The sequence below is a fragment of the Protopterus annectens genome, chromosome 8.part0 (genome assembly GCF_019279795.1).
Source record: "Protopterus annectens isolate FY-2018-M chromosome 8.part0, PAN1.0, whole genome shotgun sequence".
NCBI lineage: Eukaryota > Metazoa > Chordata > Ceratodontiformes > Protopteridae > Protopterus > Protopterus annectens.
In genome coordinates this window covers 769,366,762-769,391,743 of record NC_056741.1, presented here as the reverse complement: position 1 = coordinate 769,391,743, position 24,982 = coordinate 769,366,762, and the positions used below count along the sequence as shown (strand labels likewise).

The following is a 24,982-nucleotide window of genomic DNA, read 5'->3' as shown; positions in this document are numbered from 1 at the left end:
TCAAGACCCAAAGCACTGTCTAAGTGACTTGCTCAACGCAGCAGGTGAACAGAGGCTGACAGAATCAAACCCTGACCACAAGAAACAGTTTATTAACAACTCATAGCCTTAATCCTCTGTGCTAACTGCCAGAGCTGGCGAACTTTAAGTCCCCCAGAGTTCAGTGTCTTGATCATCTAGTGTTCACTAGATCATGTCTGCCAAGACCGTCTTCAGTCTTTCCCACTGTGGAAGCCACCACTCCAAACTACTGAGAACAGTCAGTTGAGGTGATATGGGCACCCTCAAAGGATGGCCTGTCTACTTCCCATAAGAGGTGTACTAAGTACTGTCCAATGAACACAGACGGAGGAGCAGATTGAGGGCACATTGAAGGGATTACACTTTTCACCTTGCTTCAGAATGCCCAAGGATCCCAAAGGATAAGTGGGATGCTGGTGATGAGGACACAGAACCCTAGTCTATCATGCTAGGCTTGCTACCACCATGACCCCCTCATCAGGGAATGTGATTAGGAAAATGGATGGAAAAAAATGCTGCAATGGAAGCTCTAAGAAGTCTGCATCTTTACCTCTTCCCTTTAAACTGGCTTTTGTTTGGAGACCAATTCTGACAATTTTCTAACAGAAAAGGTGCTTTCATTCTGAACATTTGATTTTCTCCCTGGTGGACAGTTCTAGTTAGGGATCCTTGCCAGTAGCTTAGTGACCTCAGGTACTGGGTGGTTTATGTGTTTTGGGGTGTACTACTCATGCAGTGTTGTTTATTACCGTTGAAAAGACTAAACTTCTCCAGCACTGGGCTTACAAAGGCAGGGATCAGTTCCCTCCTAACTAGTTGCTAATAACCAACCACCTCCAAAACAAATGGATACAAGATAGTGCTGACTGCTTTTACCTTTAACAACTGAGTTTCCAGTGGACACCCTTAGCAAGGGTAAGAAGCTGGTTGGTGCCTGAAAGGTGGACATCCACAATACTTTTGGAAGCAGGCTGAAGACAGGTGCTAACTTGTACCCAAACCTCTCTTCCCATTCTACAGAATGTACTACAGCAAAGATCCTATATTCAAAAACATCTACAGTATGTGGTCTCACACAAATGAATGTTGTTTCTGCTACTTACATGTACCCACTATAGACAATGCTTCAACAGTGCTGCAGCAAAGCGAAACAATCTCCAACTCTCCTGATTCCAAGGTCCAACCAGTGCTTTCACTTCTAAAAAATTTTTGGTACGGATTTCACATGCCCTCCCCCACAACTTTTTTCCCTATTCCTCCCTCATCCAAACAGCTGGAGATATCACACTATAAGTAAGGGTAACAAACAATAACCATTCAAGAGAGAGAGAGACGCTTAAATATGGGCATCAAAAGGGCAAACATTCAATAAGAAAGCAACTTATTTTAACCACTCAAACTGCTAACAATTTGCCGAGATAACACAAAGGAAACCCTCCAAGAAGATAAGCATTAAGAGTACCTCAGTATGTTGGGGTGTGAAAGTCTATTCATAAGTTGCACTTCTCTCAGCATGTTAGCGCGATTACTGTTTAGTGTGTTCATCTTCAAAGCCATCACCTGATTTGATGTTCGGTGGCGTACCTAGATCAATGACACAGCAAATGAAAGTCACTATATTTTCTTAACACGTGCAGAAATCACCATCACAAGTATGAAACAAAAATCTAGTAGATTGAAGTTTTCAACAACTGCACTATGAAGCACATGGTTTATACTTTTAAGAATTAACAGGGGAATATGTCACAATTAGGTCAATTTAAATAAGGCTACTGCATCAGTAAATATTTCAAGGGTTACCTTGCATTAGGTCTCACCTTGATGGAAACACTGTTAACCACAAATGAGGCTGTAACTCACCAGTCAGCAAAGATGAAGCACCCCATGCTATAAATTAGCTGAAAAGGAAATGGGCACATAAATTCTTCAGCTTTCCCTATCACAGACATCGTGAATATACTTTCACAAACTGCAGGAGGACAAAGTAGTAATTATTACTTCTTGTGTTATTTTGTTTCCTTTGAGAAAAAACTCTTAAGAGTGAAGATAACCTGAGACAACTGAGGAGCACTGTGACCTACTGCATGAGACTGCAGAATCTATTCTTAAATGAAAGCTAAAGATCGGCAGTTAGCAGTGTGTGGATCATAAATGGACCAGCATACCTCTCAACTGTTCACACTTTTGTCTCATGTTTTTGGTGTGTTCCTCATAAAATTTGCTTTTTTTTTTGGCAAATCACTGAGCAAGTCCCTAAACAATGAAATACATTTACGTTTCACACTTAATATCCTTCAGAAAATGTATAACAACACAAAAACTGTTATTCGAACAACTTTGTTTGAGGGCAATATTTTAAAATTGTCCTTATTTTTAGATCTTTATCCCCACCATAACTTTTGGCTTTGTCAAATTTCTTGCACTTGCAGGTTGAGATGCATCTGCACCCGCATTATTAGGCTGATCTGTAAAGATGACCCAAGCATGTAAACAGTCTTAACAGCCTCTACGGATAGTAACATGCTAAGTGAAAAGATGCACCTTTCATTTCTGTCCAAAATCTCAAGACAGCCACTTCTCTAGAATATGAACAAATGAACAAAGGCATTAATAAGTACAAACTCTGGCACAAACCTTTTTTGACCTAACCCAACAGCACCTCACTCATCTAAAAAGCCATACATACCTCAAGTACATTACTCACTTATAAAGGATGATTATCACGCACAGCTTTTATTATTATATATACAGTTACCATGGGACAACCAAGTACTTTAAAAGCATCAGTTAATCAATTGTATACCAAATTGTTGTCAGAACACACCACCTTACGCAGTAGAGCCTACTTGTTACCGAACTGCTGATGCTATGATTTAACAGATTTTATCAAATGGACAAGGAAAATGGGGAAATACAAACTGAAGTACATAAGTAAAAAAATAAATAAATACAGTTCGACAGCCTCCTTATACAGAAACAGATCCACAATCACCTGCAGGGATACCTAACTTGACCTAAAAAGGTAACGTAGTTTAAACTTTTAAACTAACTTCCAAGAAACAGTAATAACTGTAGCCCGGCTTCATGCTTAGAAAAAGTCCTACGATCCAGATGACCCAAGATCAATTAGCAGCTCTAGGTACTGCAACAGCCAAGTGGAGAAGGGTGCGAGTGAGTGGCCAATGATAGCTACCCCTATCCTGGGGGAAAGGAATCATTTAATCTTGCTACAATGCTGGAAACTACTGAAGGAGAGATGCACAGCATTCAGAGTAGGGGTTAGAAAAGTCAGTTTAGCTTAAACTAAGTTAAACTGTAGCATTCATGAAGTATATACAGGGACATGTCGGCCCAATGAGGAAGGCATAGTAGGCCCTCGTCCTTACAAGAGTGCATAATGGCCACCAGAAGAAAGAATTAGGGACATTAACACTAAAAAATCTTGCTGGATGACAGCATCCTGCTACTGGCTCTTGCGTCAGAGAATGACTGGGCTCTCATCACTTGGAAATAAATGGGCTACATAATCTCATACCATCAGGAAATAAATGTGAATCAGTTGTGTAGCTTATGCATAAATTCAGATGGTTTACAAAGGCAGAGTCATTCTGTGGACCAAAATCACTTTGCAATAGTCATCCTCATCTCCTGCTTACAAGAAGAAAAACAAGTCAAGCCTGGAATAAATTTAGGGACACATCTAATCTCGGTTTGCCTTGAAGAAAAAGTGATGGCATTACTCTGCTTTATATGTAAAAGAAAATTATTCTATATATGGGAGCAATGTTGAACAATAAATCTGTCCCCCATGATATCTTACTTGAACTAAAGACCAGAATCTCCAACAAGGGTTTCTGGTGCCATTTTATGGTGGAGGTGAAGGAGATCAAGGAAGACTGGGACTTTGACAGCTCAGAATAAAATAAATAAACCCCAATGCAGGAGTACACAACAGACTGAAGTATAGATTTAGATACTAAAGTCTGCCCTGGTAGCAAACGTATGGTGATTTTTGTACTTACTAGGAACATCTGGTTTCCTTCTAGTTGCATGATGTGCTTGGCTAGGTACGTACTGAAGAGAATATTAAATTCTATAATTGGTATGGTTAGTGCCCCACCCGGCTGTTACAGTACCTAGACCTCTTTTGACTTGGATGAAATTCCATTAGTTATTAATTGGGTAGACAGGATTTCCAGATTGCTAGTAGCTATGAGGTAGTCAAAGAATATAGAGTTTCTATGAAGGGGCCAAGATCCATGACAACTGTATCAGTCTAGAGTGTGGTGCCATCTATACTGCAAGTTGCGATTGGGATTTGTTTAATAAAGGTGACAAGTAAAATGCAAAGAATGCTGAACAGATGGGGTCCCAGTACACAGCCCTGCAGAATACAACTAGTAACCTTTTTTTGTTTCTGAAGGTAGCATCTGTTACTTTAACTAGGCCAACGTATCAAACTGGCTACTAGTTCCAGATACGGGGCAAACAGTTGTGGCACAACTGGACACCCTTGCCTAGTGCCTCTGGTAAGCATACAATTATGCAAGAGTTCCTAGATTATCTTTGTTCTTGCTTTTACTCCCTTATACATATATGTTCAGCAATAGTGCTATAACTCTAGCTGGCAAATAAATCCACCTTGTCAAACACCTTTTCAGTGTCAAACAGCACCAGCACTGCCTATCTTCCCTTCTCATTTCCACATTGTATTTCCATTAGTCTTTATGATACTATCAAACCTTCTTTCACTAATAAACCCTCATTTATCTCACTCATTACTGACAATAAAAATTGTTGCAAGCCTACGTGCAAAGATGCACATGATTTAGTATTGCAATGAGGCAATAGGAGCTCATTTCTTTAAGGTCCTTTCCTTCCTTCCTTTGGCAATGCTACAAGGCAGATACGTCATTTAACACCACACGGTCTAACTAGCACCAAGCAGTGTGCTTTTAGCCATTCTGTCATCCTAAGTTACTGGGTTGTGAGGGACTGGATATGAATTTTTTCAGCTATCTTGTTCAACTACAAAGGGTTCATATTATTAGGTAGTTCAATCTCACATCCATTCAAGGAATTACTTTGTTCTGACTGCAAAGTTTAGAACTTTTAAAACTTGAAGAAAGAAGGTGTTTGCAGAACATTGGATTGTCTTAATATACCTCAGCAAGCTGGAGATTATTATACAAACTTTTCCTTTGTTTATCTACATCACCAGTCAACGTCTATCTACAGACTAATGCTAAAGTATTGAAAGCCAAGTGTGTCTTGAATGTTTTACTGCTCAAGGAAAAAGAGAATAAATATTTTTTTCCCAAACTTAAATTAAGAGATTCTCTTATGCCATGAATGCCTTTTCTGTACTTCAGTTTTCTTATCCATCACTACAGTATGGGACAGACTACTTTGTATCATGTTATCACTTGCAACCCAACAACCTAGGTTGGTCTGATAAGTACAGATCTCCTCATTTGTGGATATGCAATGAGGGATAACATCAAGACTGAACTGTCACACTTTCTTCTTTACCCATTTCTGCTTCAGAAGCTGAAGCACAAGTTTCCTTCTCTGAAACAAATACAGAACAAAAATCTGAAGAGTGACTGCAAAAAAATTCTCTGAACCAACTGAGATTTAAATCACTAAAAACTGAGCAAGCTTACAGTGTTTACTAAGAATTAAGATCAGCTAATCTAAAAATCCAAATACATGATGATCTTTACGTGTGTGTGTAAAACCATTTCCTTCACTCTTGCCCTCGTTAGGATTTTACTAATGTAGTAACAATGTGTGCCTGTTGAAATTCTGGGAGCATTAATATGATCCTCACTAGCCGAAAGTGCAAATGTGATAGACTATACATTTGTCTGAATCTATGGTATCTGTGACCATTCCTCTAGTTCAAGATAAAGCAACTTCTGAGTTAATGTACATAAGCAGCAATGTTGTGGAGGCAGACCCATTCTACGTGCCAGGAGGGTGCTGCAACAAAGTTTTAAAAGGAAATAGTGACTTTCAGATTTTGTAGCATTTGTTTTTGTTAAGGCTTACAATTTATTCTGCAAAGTGTTACGACTCACAGTATCAGATCTCACAATTCTGATAGGAAGTCTGAAGACAACAGTTTGAACTATCACTCCGATGCACACTTTTAAGGAAAAACTGGTGTGTGTCATGTTCTCTGACCTAATCTTCCTGAAGATAAGGTAATAATAAAGAGAAAATACTACTGTTGGCATTTCTGCCTATTCTCTTAGCTTCAGTCTACTCCAGAAATTCCTGTGATGCATAGATAGCTGTAGCTTTTTGGTTAACACTTTTTGGTTAACAAAATTTGCATGGCTGTGTATGCGAAGTAAACTAATTCTAATTGCTCTTTTAGGCTCTATATATTAACCCTGGAGGAAGTTATGCATCTCCACAGCTAACAATGCACTGTCAATTTCCTAAAACAGAATACTTTTCTGAACCTCAGTGTCAAAGATAACAGACTTAGGGAAAGAAGCATCCAACGACAAAAAATACCTTTGAGAAAGGTGCCAAGGTGCAACTAAGAAATCTGGTGTACTGCCTCTCTCAGTATAGTCATCAAATTATAAAATAACAGTTTACTGCCATGCAAAGAAAGTAATTCACTCGAGTAATCTGGGAGAAACAAAATCTGTGCAACTTTCTTCTCTCGTCATCTGACCTATTGCTACTGAAGTAAGTGCATATATAACCAATAAACTCCCTGTATTCCAGACAATGAGAACCAGTAAACATCTGCTACAAGCAAAGCATATTCCAAAACGCCAGAACACCATCTTTGGAACCCTTGATTCTGAAAAGTGAGAATTTTCTGCTATGGGTAAAACATGCCCTAAATGGCCAAAAATGACCTTCTATGGTGTTCTACCATAACTGGATGAGTGAAAATTGCTCGGGCTCCCTGAGCTCCCCTGTCCTGTACCACAATTTCCACCAAACTCCCACCTATATTACATTTAAACTAAAGTAACTGTACCTCCAAGCTCCTCACAATCCAAGCACAGCCACCACTCAACTGTAATTCATTTTTCAAAATGGTGTCTACCCAACAGTACAGAAACCCCAACCCCACTAACATAAAGAAACAAACTTCTGTTTCATTCACTCTGACAGGCTATGCCAGCTAGCAAAACTAAAACCCTCTCTTAAACTTAAGCATTAAACATGATGTCCCTGGCTCAAACGCTTCTCTGTCTCCTCAGTATTCTGGCTCTCATTACCAACTATCACATCTTCCCTCTGCATTCAAATAACATACCTACAAATCCACAGCCATTATACCAACACCCAACCAACCTTTCAGTACAGCTCCCATGCTCTTCCAACAAACTCAACCAGAACTATAAAATACATTATACCATGACCCCCCATTAATATTCCAAAACGTGCACGCTGATTGGCCAGCGTGCACATTGTAAATCGACTTATACTAATGGAAAAAGGTCCGGTCTCCCAGACTTTTTCCATTAGTATAAGTCTCTTTTAAAAACACTGTCTCGCTATGTTAAAAGAGTTTAACATAGCGACACAGCTTTAAAAAAAGCAACGGAGATCTCCGTTGCTTTTTTTAAAGCTATCTCGCTATGTTAAACTCCTTTAACATAGCGACACAGTGTGTAAAAAGCAACGGAGATCTTGCTTTCTTCGTTGCTTTTTTTTTAAACCTGTCTCGCTATGTTAAATGGGTTTAACATAGCGAGACAGCTTTAAAATAAGTAACGGAGATCTCCGTTGCTTATTTTAAAGCTGTCTCGCTATGTTAAACCCATTTAACATAGCGAAACAGTGAAAAGCAACAGAGATCTTGCTTTCTCTGTTGCTTTTGGCCACAGCTCTGATGTACTGCGTAGGCATGCGCAGTACATCAGAACTGCATGGATACCAGACAGCTGTGGAAGGGCAGCAAAGAGGCATTATACAATGCCATTATTTAAGAAAAGTAATTATTTCTTTTCTTAAATGATGTCATAGTATAATAGCAATAACCCACTTCTGGGTGTGGGTAATGCGGGATTTACCCACGGTTGTCTTTCTTTGGTCCCTTGGGCTTCGCCCTCGGGACCAAACCACGCCAACCGTGGGTAAATCCCGCATTACCCACACCCAGGTGTGGGTTATTGCTATAATATTTACATTTCAGACAGCTGTACCAGCATAGCCGTAAGACCCCCACTAAAACTAAATGTAACTGGTTATTTACTTTACTTTCCTCCACAAAACATCACTCAAACTTAGTAGGGAACACTACCTAAACCCTGGCTCTTCTCCAGAACAATTACAAATGAATCTTCCAATCATCCCACCCTTCCTCAAATTCCAAGTTCTTCTACACAGTATGAATCTGAGAAGTATATGCAATAAAATTCAAGAGGTACATGCTTATATTGAAACGTATTCCCCGACATTGTCATAGCAACGGAAACCTGGTAGAAAAAAGAAATAACTCTCAATTAAATCACTACCTGGATGTAACAGATAGGACAGGAAACATAAGCATGCAGATGGCCTTGCCATTAACTGGAGAAACTCAACAAATGTCATAGTCTACATATACAAAATACCAAAGTTCAATAATGCAGAACTGCTACTAGTACACCTCAAAAACAGACAACAGAAAAACCCTCAGGTTATCAGCCATTTATATTCCACCAGGATATAACATCATAACTGCTGAAAAATTCTATGGTGGTTATCTCATCATAAGAATCATAAAATAATGCTAGGAGACCTAAATGTAGATTGGAATATCACCAACAGTAGCACCCTAACAGATTCCATGAATCTTTATGGCTTTACTCAGTTAATCACATCTCTACAAGGGTCCACAAATGTACAAATATATACAATACCTTGGACTAGGTAAGATCTAATAATACTAACAAAAAAGACACATGGCCGTCTACCAGAAAGCATAATGGACACCCTTTCAACTAAAGCAGTAAGACGTTACAAAAAAAAAGTTATGTTCTTACCATAACGTTCCATGTGTGTTGTCCATCTCGTCCCTTTATTCTCACTTGTTGGTCGGATCCAATGTGTCTTAGGTTCATAGGTTGGTACTAGGCTATTGGTCCTAGGGCCTATACAAGCCTAGCCATAATTCCCTGGATATATTTCTTCCCACAATAGTTACTTCCCTGGACTCCTGTATAGCACGGCCACTGACATGATCCCCGGGGTGAATTTCCCTATCTCCCATCCAGTCGTCAAAGTTCTTTTGAATGAGGACCAAGGAGGTGTTCTGCTCGACATATACGGGCAGTCTATTCCAGAGTATGGGGAGTCTCTGGGTCAGGAACCTATCTCTCCAGCATGTTTTGTTCATTGTGATAAGGTTTAGACCACTGGAACGTGTGGCTCTGAGGGATTGGGATTTCTTTAAGTGGAGCATGTCCAACAGCTCAGGGTATGACATGGCCTTGTATGTTAAGTAGAGATCGCCTCCGAGTAGACGATATGCCACAGAATATAGCTGGAGTTTTTTTTTTTTAGACGGTCAGCATAGGGCATCTGCTTTAGGCATGCGATTCTTTTAGTGAGGTATTTCTGCGGCCTTTCCAGCTGTTGCAAATGTCTTTTGAGGTACATACCAAATCGGGTGTTGTACTCTATAATGGGTCTAATGAGGGATGAGTACAGTGGGGCAATGACCTCCTTTTTTCTGGATGAAAAGCCCTTAGTGATGAGGTGTGCCACACAGAAGGATTTCCTGACTGTTGTGGCAATGTGGTTATCGAAGGTGAGATCACTGTCCACTTGTGTCCCTAAGTCTCTCAGCACACATTTGGTGTTTAGTGCACTGCCACCTATGTGGTAATTCATGGGTACATGTTTTTTCCCAAAGGGGATAACTATACATTTCTTGGCATTAAGCTTGATCCCATGGCTCTGGCACCAGCATCTGTTTCTGTAAGGCCCTTCTGTAGAATATCCACATCATTTTGGGATTCAATAATGGCTCCCAGTTTGCAGTCATCTGCGAACTTTGTTAGCCAGAGTTCCTTAGTGTTGGCCTGTACTTCAGAGAAGTAGATGGCAAACAAGACCAGGACCAAACCTTGAGGTACTCCACTTGTCTGGAGCTGGATTTGGAGTCAGCTACTTTTACAGTCTGGGTTCGGTCAGTAAGCCAGTTGGCAACCCATCAAATGACGTAGGGATTTATGCCCAGCTTACTAAGTTTATCTAGGATTCCAGAGTGGGGGATGATCAGTCTCGGCAATTTCTCCAGCTCGCGGTCTTCAACAAAGCTCATGGGGCCTCACTCTTTATCCATAATGCAACCCCATAATTACCTCAGATCCTGTTTACCCCCAGCAGCACATGAAAGAAAAACTTGTACAGTAGCAGCTTCTAGATATGAGAGTGTATATCTAAACCTACACATACGACCATGAATTCGTATTAGGCTGAGAAGGTATACTTGCTGAGGTTATATGGTCCTGCTGAATACCAATTGTGTTATTCAGTCTACCAGGAGTATAGGCAGGGGGCAAAGAGGGAGGGTTGTGAAAGTAAAGGACGAGATGGACAACTCACATGGAACGTTATGGTAAGAACATAAATTCTTTATATGATGTTGTCAATCTCACCTTTATTCTTACTTGTGGGACCGCATTCAACCATAGAACCAAAGGAGGGTCTACACCTAGAGGCCAAATCCATTTTGTAATGAGTAATAAAGTTATGAGGCTTTGCCCAAGTAGCCGCAGCACAGATATTATCCAGTGGTAATCTAGCCTGAAGGACTGCAAACGTGGTCACAGATCTAGTGGAATGAGCTTTAACAACTTCTGGGAGAACTCCATTGTTTGAATTAAAAATGTAGGATATGCATAATGTTAGCCATCGAGATAAAGTGACTTTTTAAACTGGCTGACCTTTTCTTGTATCAGAATAAGAGACAAAGAGCTGATCGGATTTTCTTATTTCCGAAGTTCTATGTAAATGGAAACATAACTGTCTATGAACATCTAGGAGATCCAGCGAATACTCCCCCTTTACATTTTGGAAGTTGGGAAAGAAAACTGGAAGGTCCACAGATTGGTTAAGGGTATTCTCCATTACAACCTTGGGTAGAAAGGACGGGTTAGTGCGTAATGACACACTGTCTTTGCGGAAGACTACATATGGGGGCTTTATGGACAAGGCTGCAACTCAGATACTCTTCTGGCTGAAGTAACAGCCACCAAAGAGAGTTTTCTAGGAAAGATATTTTAAGTCACATGTAGCTGAAGGTTCAAAAGGGAGGATAACATGAAACTGAGATCCCAAGGGGGTGTTGGATGCTTAAATGGAGGTCTTATAACAGTACCCCTCAAACATGCTTTGCAAAGTCTGTGTGACATGACAGGACGATCATTTTCGCCTATATGGAAATTAGAAATTGCAGGTAGTTGAACTTTCACTGTAGCTGTCACTGCTCCACCACTGAAGATATCTGATAGAAACTGTAAAATAGAGTGAACTGGTGCTTTAAAAGGACCTATTCGATTACGGTTTGCCCATACAACAAAACTCCTCCATTTGCTTTTGTAAAGTTTTTGAACATATGTTTTATGAGATGATAATATAACATGCTTGACTGGGGAGGAGAGGGATGGAAACCTGGCAATTAGGGGAACTGGAGAAGCCAAGCTGTCAATTTTAGGGTGTTTAGGTTGGGATGAACCATTCCTGAAGGATGTGTCAGAAGGTCTGGAACAAGGTCCAGAATCCAGGATTCATCTCAAAGATGAGGTTGAAGAAAAGGGAACCAGATTTGACGATGCCAGTAAGGAGCAATTAGGATAATAGTGGTCTCCAACAGACTCGCGTTCTGCAGAAACTTTGGGACTAATGGAATCAGGGGAAAAGCATAAAAGTCATTCCAGGGGCCGATCGTGAACAAGTGCATCCTTGATGACGCCCCGTAGGAGGGATCAGGATGAAGTAGTTGCTGTATTTGGCATTCTTGGGTGATGCAAAGAGATCGCAACAAGGTTGGGCCCATTTCTGGAAGATCACTCCCATAACTTTGTGACTGCGGGGCCACTTGTGCGGCCACAGAATAGCGCTGCGCAGCTTACCCACAATGACCGTGGATTTCCCCAGGATATGCGTTGCTAACAGAAACCAGTTGGAGGCTATTGCCCAAAGCCAGACCTTGAGAGCTTCTCAACAAAGTGGGTATGATCTGTTTCCCCCCCCCCTGTTTATTTATATACCACACTATGGACATATTGTCTGACTGGATTGCTATCATTCCCAAAGGAAGAGAGTCCCGGAATGCTTGCAACACAAAGCACTGCCCTCATCTCCAGGACATTTATACGGAGTTGAGCCTCATGTTCTTGCCAGATGCCTTGAACTGTCTTCCCCAGAAAATGCCCCCCCCCTCCATTTGGGAAAAGTCTGTGTTCACCATGGCCAGAGGTTGAGGAGGAATGAACGGATGGCCCTGTGGCACTAAAGTTAAATGACTCCACCATTGGAGATCTTTTCTGCAGGCAGTGGTTATCATAATCTTGTGAGATATTGGAAGTTCCAAGACTGACCACTGTACAAAAAGCAACTAATGTGAGGGCAAGCTAGGGGAATTAGTATGATCGATGCAGCCATTTTCCCAAGGACCTGGAGAACTAGTTTTGCAGTGGCTTTTTTCTTTTTTATTAGAGTCTGACAAAATTATGGAGGTAGTCTACTCTGTCCTGTGGAAGTTTTGCTATTTGAGTGGCGGTGTTTATCTCTGCTCCTATGAACACTAAACTTTGAGATGGCTATAGCGCAGATTTTTCGTAATTTGGGGTAATGCCTAAAGAGGAGCAGAGTTGAAGGACATAATTACTTGCAGCTGTTAGTCTCCCCTGGTGTGTAATCATCCTCATATAAGTTTTTGCATTCAAGTAATCCAAACCATTCAAACCACCCATCAGGTCAAGCAGGTCTCTGCCCCCCCTCCCCGTATCAAGCAGTGGAAATTTCAAACTTCTCTCTTGAGCACCGGGCACCCACAAACACTTGTCCTGCAACTAAAGAGACTAAACACTAATTAATCCAAACCACCCATCAGGTCAAGCAGATCTCTGCCCCCCCCATAGGAAGCAGTGGAAATTTCAAACTTCTCTCTTGAGCACTGGGCACCCACAAACCCATGTCCTGCAACTACAGAGATTAAACACTAATGTAGGTGCTCAACTTCCAAGTGTCTAGACAGTAAAACACCTTATCTGCATTAACATAAACAAATGTTAGGGAGTGTATTAGCACATTCTGCTGTATAGTTCCTTAATCAAACCACTATACTGATGAGTACATCACCAGGAAGAAACAGCTGCATAATACCCTCCAGTTACTGCCCCCCCCCCAAACTAAAGTCTATTTTCTTTTGAGAAATACTCAAATCTATAAAATAGCATTTCATTACCTCTCCCTGTTTCATCTGTAACTAACCCCAGCTTTAATGTTGTGTCCTTTTAAGAATGTCAGAAAATTATACTCTGTGCCCATAACATAGTCTATAAAGTACAGTTTTGTACCTACCATAAATGTAGATGTCCGAACTGGATAGCATCTGCAGTCATAACAACTGGGTTGTCCTGTCGTCAGGCAGCCCTTCGGTCGGCCGGATTCCAAAGTCTGGGTCCGGCTTCGGCTGATGTCGCACTTCACCCGACGTCATCTCTGCTGGTCTTCGGGTATAAAGGCATCAGCCAACGCCATTTTCTTCAGTGTTTCTTGCCCCAGATGCCAGTTGCCCTCTTGGAAGGCTAAATTTGGATAAATGCCAATGTATGCAGACAAGGTAGAAGGCAAATACAAAAATAAGCATGTATGTACATATATACAAACAAATACACCATAAGAGACTCCCCCCCCAGCTAGCTATTAGGAGTGTAAATACCCTAGGAGTACCACAGAGGGGAAGGAGGGTGGGTAATCCTGACTGCAGATGCTATCCAGTTCGGACATCTACATTTATGGTAGGTACAAAACTGTACTATGTCCTTCATGGATGCATCTGCAGTCATAACAACTGGGTAGAATACCATAGCTAAACTAGGGGTGGAGGAAGAAAAACAATTATGGTGTAGTTAGGATCCCTTGCAGTACAGCAGTGGCAAACCCTGCTCGGGATCTAGAATATAGAGGTAAATTGTAATGCTTGGCAAATGTATGCACGGAGGTCCAAGTAGCCGCCTCAATAATGTCCTTGGTTGCCACTCCTCGTAAGAAAGCTGTGGTAGTGGCTGTAGCTCTTGTTGAATGAGGTCTTATGTTCTGTGGCATTGGTTTTCCATGATAGGAGTAACAGAATCTTATGCAATTTCCTATCCATTTGGAGATTGTTTGTTTGGAAATTGCTTTTCCTTCCCTTCCTGGTGCATAGGCCACTAACAGCTGGTCAGTTTTTCTGTTACCTTTGGTTCTGTCCAGGTAGTAGCGTAACTGTCTATGTATATCCAAAGTATGCAGTAGCCTTTCCCCCCTGTTCTGTGGGCTGGGAAAGAAGGTAGGTAGGTGGATTGCCTGGTTTAAGGACACTCTGGATACCACCTTTGGCATAAATGTAGGATTAGTTCTCATGGAGACTATCTTGATGGAAGATCAGGAAGGGTTGTACTGCCATTAAGGCCTGGAGTTCTGAAACCCTTCTTGCTGAAGTAATTGCCAGAAGGAAAGCAGTTTTCCATGATAGGTGTTGAAGATCCGCTGTTCCTGCTGGTTCAAATGGTGGGAGTGTCAATTTTTCTAGTACAAAATTTAAGTCCCATGCTGGTAGTGGTGGTTTCCTAGGAGGTTTTACATTCTTGATCCCTCTGAGGAATTGCCTGAGTAGAGGGTGCGAGAAGACAGGTGGATCAAAGCTGTATTCTGCAGAAATAGCTGAAGCATGTATCTTGATGGAGGAATAGGACAGACCTGTGTGTAGAAGCTCTGCCAAGTACTCCAGGATGTTAGCAATGTCTATGTTTGACACCTCTTTTCCTCTTTCAGCACTCCAAGTGGCAAACCTTTTCCATTTTCCTGCATAGTTCCTTCTTGTTGAAGGTCTGCGGGCTTCAAGTATAATGTCTTTAACCCTTTGGGATAAGTCTGGGTTAGTTGCTCTTAAGTGATGTTCCAGGCAGTCAGTTGTAAGGTTTTTAGGTTTGGATGCAGGATGTTGTAGTTGGTCTGAGTTAAAATCAAAGGCATCAGGGGTATTGACCACATTCTCCCCTGAGACATGCTCCTTAGCAAGGGGTACCAGTGTTGTCTTGGCCAATTCGGAGCTATCAGAATTATCCTTGGTTGTTCCTCTTTGATTTTCAGTAGTACCTTGTGCATCAAAGGAAGAGGTGGGAATGCATATGCTGTCAGGCCTTTCCAACTGAAGGAAAGGGAGTCCACCTTCCATGCAAGATGGTGACACGTCCTTGTGCAGAATTTCCTGAGCTGGTGGTTGAGTGGGGATGCGAACAGGTCTATCTGTGGCATTCCCCATTTTCTTGTGATGGCCTTGAAGATGTCCGGGTGCAGCATCCATTCGTGAGCATCCGAGGTGGTTCTGCTTAACATATCTGCTAGGGTATTTTCTTTTCCTGGCACAAAGGTTGCCTGTAACTGGATGTTGTAGCTCAGAGCCATGTTCCAAAGGTCCAGAGTCATTCTGCATAGGGGGTAAGAATGAGTGCCCCCTTGCTTGTTGATGTACCACATGACTGTGGTGTTGTCTGTCCTTATCAATAAATGGCCTTCCTTGAGGAAAGGTTTGAATTTCTGGATTGCTAGTTGTACTGCCAACATTTCCTTTTGGTTTATGTGCAGGTGCAGCTGGTCTGGAGTCCACAATCCTTGTATGCATTTGTCCAACATGTGTGCCCCCCAGCCTAGGTCTGAGGCGTCCGTTGTGATGGTCTGGTTCGCTTGACCTTTGCGGAAGGGCAAGCCTAGGTTTGCCTGGCATGCTTGGGCCCACCATAGGAATTCTTGTTTCAGGCATGGGATTAGTGGGATTTCGGTTTCTAAGCTGTGTCTGTGTTGAGACCATAAGTTTTTTAGGTACCACTGTAGCTTTCTCATATGCAGTCTGGCATGAGGAATTAGGATTATGCATGATGCCATGAATCCCAAGGCCTGCAGTGCTTTTCTTGCTGTTAGTTTGTTCTGTTTTGTTAATGCCAAGAAGTAAAGAGGAAGTTGTTCTTGTTTTTCTGCAGTCAGGAATGCCATTTGTTTTACTGTGTCCAATTCTGCACCCAAGAATGTTCTTGTCTGGGATGGTATCAGCCTTGACTTTTTTAAACTGACTGTGTATCCCAGGGCTTGTAGCAAGCAAATGACCCTTTGTAAATCTGTTGTCAGCTTGTCTTTGTTGTCCGCTTGTAGCAGGCAGTCGTCCAGGTATGGATAGATTTGGATTCCCTGTAGCCTGCAATGAGCGATTACTGATGCCAGGCATTTTGTGAATACTCTGGGCGCAGTAGATAAGCCAAAGGGCAATGCTGAGAATTGATAATGCTCTGATCCTGCAAGGAATCTGAGGTATCTTCTGCAAATTGGTCGGATGGGGACGTGCAGGTATGCCTCCTTGAGATCTAGAGTCACCAGCCAACACTCCTTGCCCAGCATGGGAAGAAGTTGCTGTAAGGTCAGCATTTTGAATTTTGGAACGATGATGTATGTGTTTAAGACGGACAGATCGAGAATGGGTCTCCAAGTTTTTTCTTTTCTTGGGACTAGAAAGAGTCTGGAGTAAAATCCTTTGCCCTGTTGATTTACTGGTACTCTCTCCACAGCTCTCATGTTGGTTAGCTGAGTTACCTGGCTTAGAGCCTCTGCTTTTTGAGTTGGAGGTAAGTTTGGCATTCCTCTTTTTACTGGTAAGGTGTGGAAGTGGAACCTGTAGCCTTGGTCTATGGTTTTTAAAATCCACTTGTCTTTTGTGATATAGTGCCAGTTTTGTGAAAATAATGCTAACTTTCCGCCTAAAGGTGCTGCTATTTGCTCTCTGGTAGGCGGTGTCAGGGCCAAGTCACTGTGATTGTCCTGTTGCAGTGGCAGTGGTTGTGTCAGTGCCTCGCTGGTTATTACCTTGCCACTGTCGTCCTCTGTAGGCACTTCCTTTGGATTGGTTTCTGCCTCTAGAGCGTCTATACCTGCCTCTTTGGGTCTTTGAGGAGTCTGGAAAGGACCAATTTTTGGCAGGCCAATTTCTGCTAAACCGAGGTGGCTGAACCTGTAAGAAATCCTTAACTGTTTGTACAGATTTTGCCTTCTCTTCCATTTTCTTCATTACTTGTTGAGCAGAGGTACCAAATAGACTGTCCTTATCCACAGGAGCATCTAATAGCCTTGCTTTTACATGATCCGGCAGGACCTGCTCTTTCAACCATGCATGCCTTCTTATCACTGTGCCAGTCATGGCTGATCTAAATGAAGCCTCCAGTGCATCATAGCCACATTTCAAAGAATGGTTACTAACCTGCTGTATGTTATTCACCATTTCTAAAACATATTTCTTATCTAAGGGTTCTTCAGAAGAAAGTTTTTTAGTCAACTGATCAAGCATAAACTCTTGGTATTGTATCATGTGAAACTGACAGTTTAAAGCTCTAGCTGAGAGTGTGGCAGAGGTGTAGACTTTTTTGCCCCATCTGTCTAATGACCTGGCTTCCCTTTCAGAAGGGAGTGGGTTCTTTGTAGAGGTAGAAGCTACTGCCTTAGGCCCCTGGGATATAGTCTCAGGATCTGCAAGTGGGGCCTTGAAAAGGTGGTGATGAGTGTTAGGCACCCTGTAAAATCTGTCTGGTTTGGCAGGGGCTGGTGGTAAAGAATCAGGTGCAGTGCAAACATCATTAAATGCATCATCCACAACAGGCAAAACTGGAGGTATAGCTAAGGGCCTATGTTGTGGTAGGTGCAGAAAGGTTCTAAGCCTTTTTCTAGAGTCTGAGAAATCTTGTTCTTGCCATTGGAAATGCTCTCTCATGGCATGTAAGGTTTCCCCAAAAGAGAATTCCTCTGGAGGCGAGGCAGATGGAATGGATTCATCAGCATCGGAGTCTTCATAAGTGGACAAAGGAGCCTCTGGCTGGTCTGTAGTGTCTGAGTCCTCCGAAGAATCATCAGAGCACTCCTGCTGGGGTGGCTCTGTCCTAGGTCTCTTTTCTGGAGGCTGAGAGGCCCTGTCTGGGTGTGATTGGGATCCCCTAATTAAGGAAATCAAATCCTCTGCCAGAGTAAGCATTTGAGAGCTGGAAGGGTGTCTGTGTGAGGGGGCCTTAGCAGGAACTGTTTTAACAGATTTGGCTGCTTTGGCCCTGGCAAAGGCCTTGATAGACCTGGCTGCAGGAGGCCTAGCAGCACCACGTGCTGGGGTAGAAACATCCAAAGGGATGGTGTCAGATAAATCACTAGAGGCCACAGTAGTAGGCAAAGTTTCAGAGGCCGATTCAACTAAAGTAGCAGGAGCCTCGGTAGTAGTCATGGATTCGGCTGAGGATTGACCGGTTTTCTCGGTTTCGGCTGAAACTGAGACACTCGCGGATTGCTTATCCGTGGTTTCGGCCGAAACCGCGGACCGCGAGTGTCGGTCTTTTTCTTTGCGTTTTTTAATTATTTGGGTAGTCGGAAGATCCGACGGCATAATGTACGCAAAATCTGAGCCAAAAAACTGTTCAGCAAACTCCGACCGACGCCTAAGCGTTCATCGGTTGAAGGAAGAACAGGCTAAACAGGCAGCTACGTCGTGGTCTGGGCCTAAACAAGGTAGGCAGTAAGAGTGGAAATCTTTATGAGGTATTTGTTTTCCACAAGTTAAACAATTATTTACTTTTTCTGACATCGGCTGAGGCAAGAAAAAGTCCCCAACGGGGTACTTAGCTTTTTAGAAGTCTTCGAAGTAGTATTCGGTAGTAGGAATCTCTGGATCTGACCGACCGGCACTTGCGAACAGCTTCTGCTTCGGGCGCCACGCGGCAAGAAAGACTGGAGAAAATGGCGTCGGCTGATGCCTTTATACCCGAAGACCAGCAGAGATGACGTCGGGTGAAGTGCGACATCAGCCGAAGCCGGACCCAGACTTTGGAATCCGGCCGACCGAAGGGCTGCCTGACGACAGGACAACCCAGTTGTTATGACTGCAGATGCATCCATGAAGGACATCTTAGAGCAAACATACAGTTTAAAATACAGTTAAAATTTCAGTTTACAATTCCGTTTAGCATATAACCATTTAAGATAACACTACATACTTACCAAAGCCTAAAGAAACACTTGGAGTCAGTGTTAGCCCTGCTCCGCTCCCCTCCCTGCCCCCAAAATTCCACCCGCCCCCCACTACTTCTACCTTTATTCTAACCCCTAATCACCTGACCAGTAGTCCAACCCTTAATTCCCTAACAACTAGCCCAACCCAGTCATCCTACCTCCCCCCCACCCTCCAATCCAATTACATCCCACACTGATCCCACTCCCAACAACACATTACCAAACAACACAACTCCACACTCACAAAGCCAACCAGGAATCCTAGTTGTACTACTCAAAGTAGTATCATGTTACTCCCACTCACATCCCTATCACTAGCTCTACTATCGCTAACCTTCCTAACTTCCTTACAAACAGACCTACCACTGCACAACTACTGCTATCACACTACCCATACTAGCCCACCCTCTCAAACCAACTCACACCTCTACATCTGCCCCACAATCATAAATCTTACAATTACATATTACTCACTAACAAAAATAACACCATCTCACCACACTAAGAAAAACACACATAGACCAAGCTCACAAACAATTAATAGTACCTCTGGTGACATTCACAAAATCCAGGTCCCCTCTCAGCCAGACAAACATCTGACCTGCTGATCCTAAACCTCAACATAAGAATTATTACCAACAAGCTAACAGACCTACATGCATTCAGAGCCCACTACAACCACAATATACTCACCATTACAGAGACCTGGCTTAAACCCAGTATCCAAGATGAAGACATTCTCCCCCTAGGGTATAATACACTTAGATCTGATAGAACAAACAGTAAAGGAGGAGGAGTAGCCATTCTCTTTAAAAACACCCTTAACCTCCAGCACCTGCACACCACACCGCTCACTTTTCAAAATGCTGAAGTCCTATTTTCTGTCCTATCCATAAGAAACACCAAGATCATCACTATAATATGCTGCTACATACCTCCAGGCAACAACTCACTCATAATAGAAGACATCCTACACTGGACAAAGGACAATCTATCTCAGGAAACAATCCTACTAGGAGACCTTAACACCAACTGGGCAGCCTGTAACTCCAGCAGCCCCTCTACACATATCAATCTACATGGGTTCTCTCAACTAATTAAGAACCAACTAGAATAGATAAGAAAACCAAGAAAAAATCCATACTGGACTGGACACTAACAAACTATCCCAAACAAAACTATATAGTAGGTTGTTGCCCAGATGACCTAAGTGATCATCTCTCCACCTTCCTACTACACAAACACTCCAATCACCCCAAACCAGTAGTCTACAAACTCGTACGAGATGACCGTAACCTTACCTCACAATACCTAAATACTGTCCTAAGCCACTGCAACTGGAAACCACTACGGACACTTGAGTCAGACCAGGCAGTAGACTACTTCAATATTACCTTCTCTAACATTAACAGTCTAGCTCCCAGCAGAAAGATCAGAGTTAAAACCAACTACGCCCTCTGGCTAAGTAGGGACACCAGAGCCTTACTAAAAACCAGAGATAAAGCCTGGAAAACTGACAAAACCCCTAGCGCCAGGCAATACTATCAACAGCTTAGAAACAAGGCCAAGGCTGAAGCCAAAATAAACAGACAAAACTATTTTCTTAGCGTACAAAGGAAATATTCAAATAATCCACAAAAATTCTGGCATGCCATTAACTCCCTACTAAAGCCAGGCAAAACCACTACTCCAGCACCCAGCTCTACTAACAATACCCTAGACATAGCTTCTCAATTTAATAACCAGTTTACTAAATCCATCTTAGCCCTGTCCAGTCAAATAACCAAAAACAGTCTACCTCAATCACAACCCAATCTATCCCACATCACCCCCTTTCAGCCTATCGCCAGTGCCCACCTCAACTATCAAAAAACTCCTCCTAAAACTAAAGCCAACCACAGTGGCAGCTGATAACATACCTGATGCATACCTAAAAATGTCTAGTGACTCCCTATCATATTCCGTCTCCATCCTATTCAATCACTCCATACAAGAATCCTACATACCTAAACTCTGGAAATGTATCTCACATCATTCCTCTCCATAAAGGAGGTAACTCCTATGAATTCTCCAACTACCAACCTATTGCCATCATTTGCCCCTAAACAAAATTCTAGAGGAATGCTTCCATTTGCATGTGATAACATTTCTCAACACACACAATCTACTATCTACCACACAACACGGGTTCTGTCCACATCACAGCACTACCACAGCCCTTCTATCCTTCACTAATCATATAAACCTTCACAGGAATGATAACAAATATGTATCACCCATTTTCCTAGACCTCTCAAAAGCATTTGATATGGTATCCCACTCCATTCTACTAGACTCACTAACATCATTATCCTTCACCTCCTCTACTATAGCCTGGTTCAGAAGCTACCTATCAGACAAGCAACAATCAGTCTAGTGGAAAGGAACTCTGTCTACACAACTTCCAACCACCATAGGAGTCCCACAGGGCTCTACACTGGGCCCACTATTGTTCTCTATTTTCACAAATAACCACAATAGCTCTACACAACATGCCACACTCATACAACATGCGGATGATTCAACCCTGATCTGCTCTGCCTCATCTCCCACCGCCCTACACACACTCACTCAAGACATCTTTAACTCAGTAGAAAAATGGATATCGGGTATCTAACTAATTTTAAACCCCAAAATGACAAAGCTGCTACTATTTACTAGATCAACCCCCCCCCTCTCCTTTACCATAACATCAAAGGACGGCACCACCATCTCCCCTTCTAATCACACCAAACTTCTGGACATTGAAATAGACAATAATCTCCACTCTGATGTTCACATCTCATATACCATAAAACTAGTACACAAAAAGCTAGGCTCCCTATACAGGCATAAGTCCTTTCTCTCACAAAAAGCAAGAGTCACTCTTGCACACAGCCACCTCCTCTCACCTCTATTATACGCAGCACCAATCTTTACCCAAATCAGACAATGTGACCTAGACAAACTACAATCATGCTACAATAAAATAGCCAAGTTTGCTACTAACTCAACCTATAGAACCCATCACTGTACTGCACTAAAAAAACTAAAATGGCTTGAGCTACCACAGCTACTTAACTATCGCCAGCTGGGCACAGCCTACAATATTCTCAAATATCCTGAAAAAAACCCTCATTATCCAACCTACTTACTGTCTTTACTGCAAACCGGTACCCAAGATCTAGTGAAAAATCTCTCCTCTCCATCACCAAGACTAATAGTAGTGCAGGGGAAAGCACTCTACTCCCACACCGTTGCTAGAAATTGGAACTCTCTTCCCCTAACCGTGTCCACTGCCCCCTCCACATCCATATTCAAAAACTCCCTCAAATAGCATCTTCTTAGTACCTGGTTATGCCCTTGTATCACATAACCCTACCCACACTGCTGTTAACTCCCGAAACTCTTGTCTGATCACATACTGGATCTCTGATCCCCTCTAGGCTTGGTCATCTGAAAGGGTACTTTTAACTGTAGAATCTTATTGGATAGATTTTCTTCTCTTACCAATGTATAACTGACATTGTCTTTTTACCTATGTTCTAGATCTTCTTTTACCTGGAGTGTTTTATTAATTTCTTGTTCTATTACTATGCTCAGCATACATGATGTAACCTGTTTTGTGTATTATGCTGGATGTACTGTGTTTGCATAACTTAATGCCGGAGCTTTTCTCCCCGGGCCCCTGCTGAAAATGGACCTGGTCCAGTCGGAATTTCCCAGTTAAACATTTGGCAAGTACCTCAACTAGACACATGCAACAGCTGGAAAGGCCACAAAAGTACCTCACAAAGAGGATCCTAGGCCTTAAACACATGTCCTGTATGGATAGACTCAAAACTCCAGCTATTCTCGGTCTCATATAGTCTACTACGAGGCGATCTCTGCTTGATTTACAAAGCCATGTCTGACCCAGCTCTGTTAGAAATACTACATTTAAAGAAATCCCAATCCCTCCACACCATATGCTCCAGAGACCTCACCCTCATTACCACAATCATCAGTCGAGTCCAGACCCAGACTTTGGAATCCGGCCGACCGAAGGGCTGCCTGAGGCAGGACAACCCATATGTTAGGACTGCAGATGCATCCTTGAAGGACATCATACTGGAGGCACAGGTTCATAACCCAAGACTGACCATGCTCTGGAATAGACTTTCCCATACATGTCAAGCAGAGCACCTCACTGGCCCTCTTCAAGAGAGATCTTGATGAGTGGATGGGAAAAAGAAAGTTCACCCCGGGGATCACTTCAGTGGCTCTACTTGATAGTGGCACTGGGAACTAACGTCAGGCGGCATGATGCCAGGGCACTTCTATGGGCCAGGCTTGTAGAGGCTCCAGGACCATTAGCCTAGTACACACCTATGAACCTAGGATTCTTTTTCTTAGCAACTTTTAGATTTCTATTGTTGCTTGTTCCTTCTGAGTGGATGGAACATTTGGAACTGCTTTGTTTATGGGGACAGGAAAGGAGAAGGGAAGGATATATCCTCTGGATATTATGTCCTGCATCCATTTGTTGTTTATCTTTAGCCAGGTTACTTGGTGCAGAGACAAATCGACCCAACTGCCTCCAGAGGAGAGTAATCGGGCACTCCTTCAGGAGTGCTGGAAGGGTTTCCCAAAGAAAGATTCTATGGAGCCCTGGTTTTGCGGGCCTCCTCTGCCGCAAGGGCAGCATCTTCCATTATTGTTCCCCCCTCGGCCTCTGGGGCTACCTTCACCTTGTGTGTCCTGGTAAGGCCTTTGAGATATTCTAAACCACATTTCCCACTACCTTTTTGACCCTTGGGAAAAGATCTAGTACGAGTGGAAAAATGCACTCTAACGGCAGAAAGGTCTTGCCCTGTTGTTCACACTTGGTGAGCATTTCCTTCACTTTCAGCCCAAAAAGGGAGGAACCATCAAAATGGGCATTAAGGAAGACTTAAAGGGCTCTGCAAAATCGCAAAGACGCATCCAGGCCTGTCTCCTAAGAGAGATACCTGAGCCTGCTGCTCTACTCGTTTCATCTGCTGCATAAGAAATTATTCTCATGGACAAGTTGACTACTGAATTCAAAGTGGCAAAGTGAGTACTGATTTCATCTGCAGCCACATCAGCTTTGTCAGAAGAATCGGGAGATACAACTTCAGAGAAAGGAGACTTCAAAAGGCCTTTCAAAATAAGTTTATTTTAACTTTCCTTTTAATGACTGTTGGTTGAAATTGTGGCAAATGGAACAAGACACTTGCAGATGATGAGGCTCAAAACAATACACACATAAGATGCGTGAATCGCTAAGCATTTTTCACATTCACTGAAGTCCAAGGGCTTGCCTTCTTGTTTCTGGGACATGACTAAGAAAGAGGCAAGGAAAGACAAAAACAGTCGCTCCCAATTTTGAACAGCAAGTCCTCTAACTTAAACGGACTTCATACACACACTATATTAGAACTCTAATTTTAGAATGTAAACAAAGAAAAGTATATAGAAATATAAAGATACACTACTAGTACTATTTTTTTTTACATAAGAAAGAAGAAAAAAAAAGACAGAAGAAAAGGAACATCCTCAAAGTAAAAACAGCCGTTCCTTAGACGCCTTCTAACTAAAATGGATATCAAATAAGGGAAAGAGCTGGTTAAAGTAGTAAATCGGAAACTAATTTGACTATTTGCAGAAGTAGAAG

The 24,982-nt window shown here is 42.4% G+C and overlaps 1 protein-coding gene across 2 annotated transcripts in view; it reads right to left on the bottom strand.

Moving 5' to 3' along the window:
- TESK2 (testis associated actin remodelling kinase 2) overlaps positions 1-24,982 on the bottom strand; it is a 1,590,840-nt gene that overhangs the window by 1,209,601 nt on the left and 356,257 nt on the right. For both annotated transcript variants that reach the window (XM_044080241.1, XR_006365853.1), the window contains exon 3: positions 1,484-1,605. In XM_044080241.1, the coding sequence (XP_043936176.1) occupies positions 1,484-1,605 (122 nt within the window). The remainder of the gene's footprint in view (positions 1-1,483; positions 1,606-24,982) is intronic.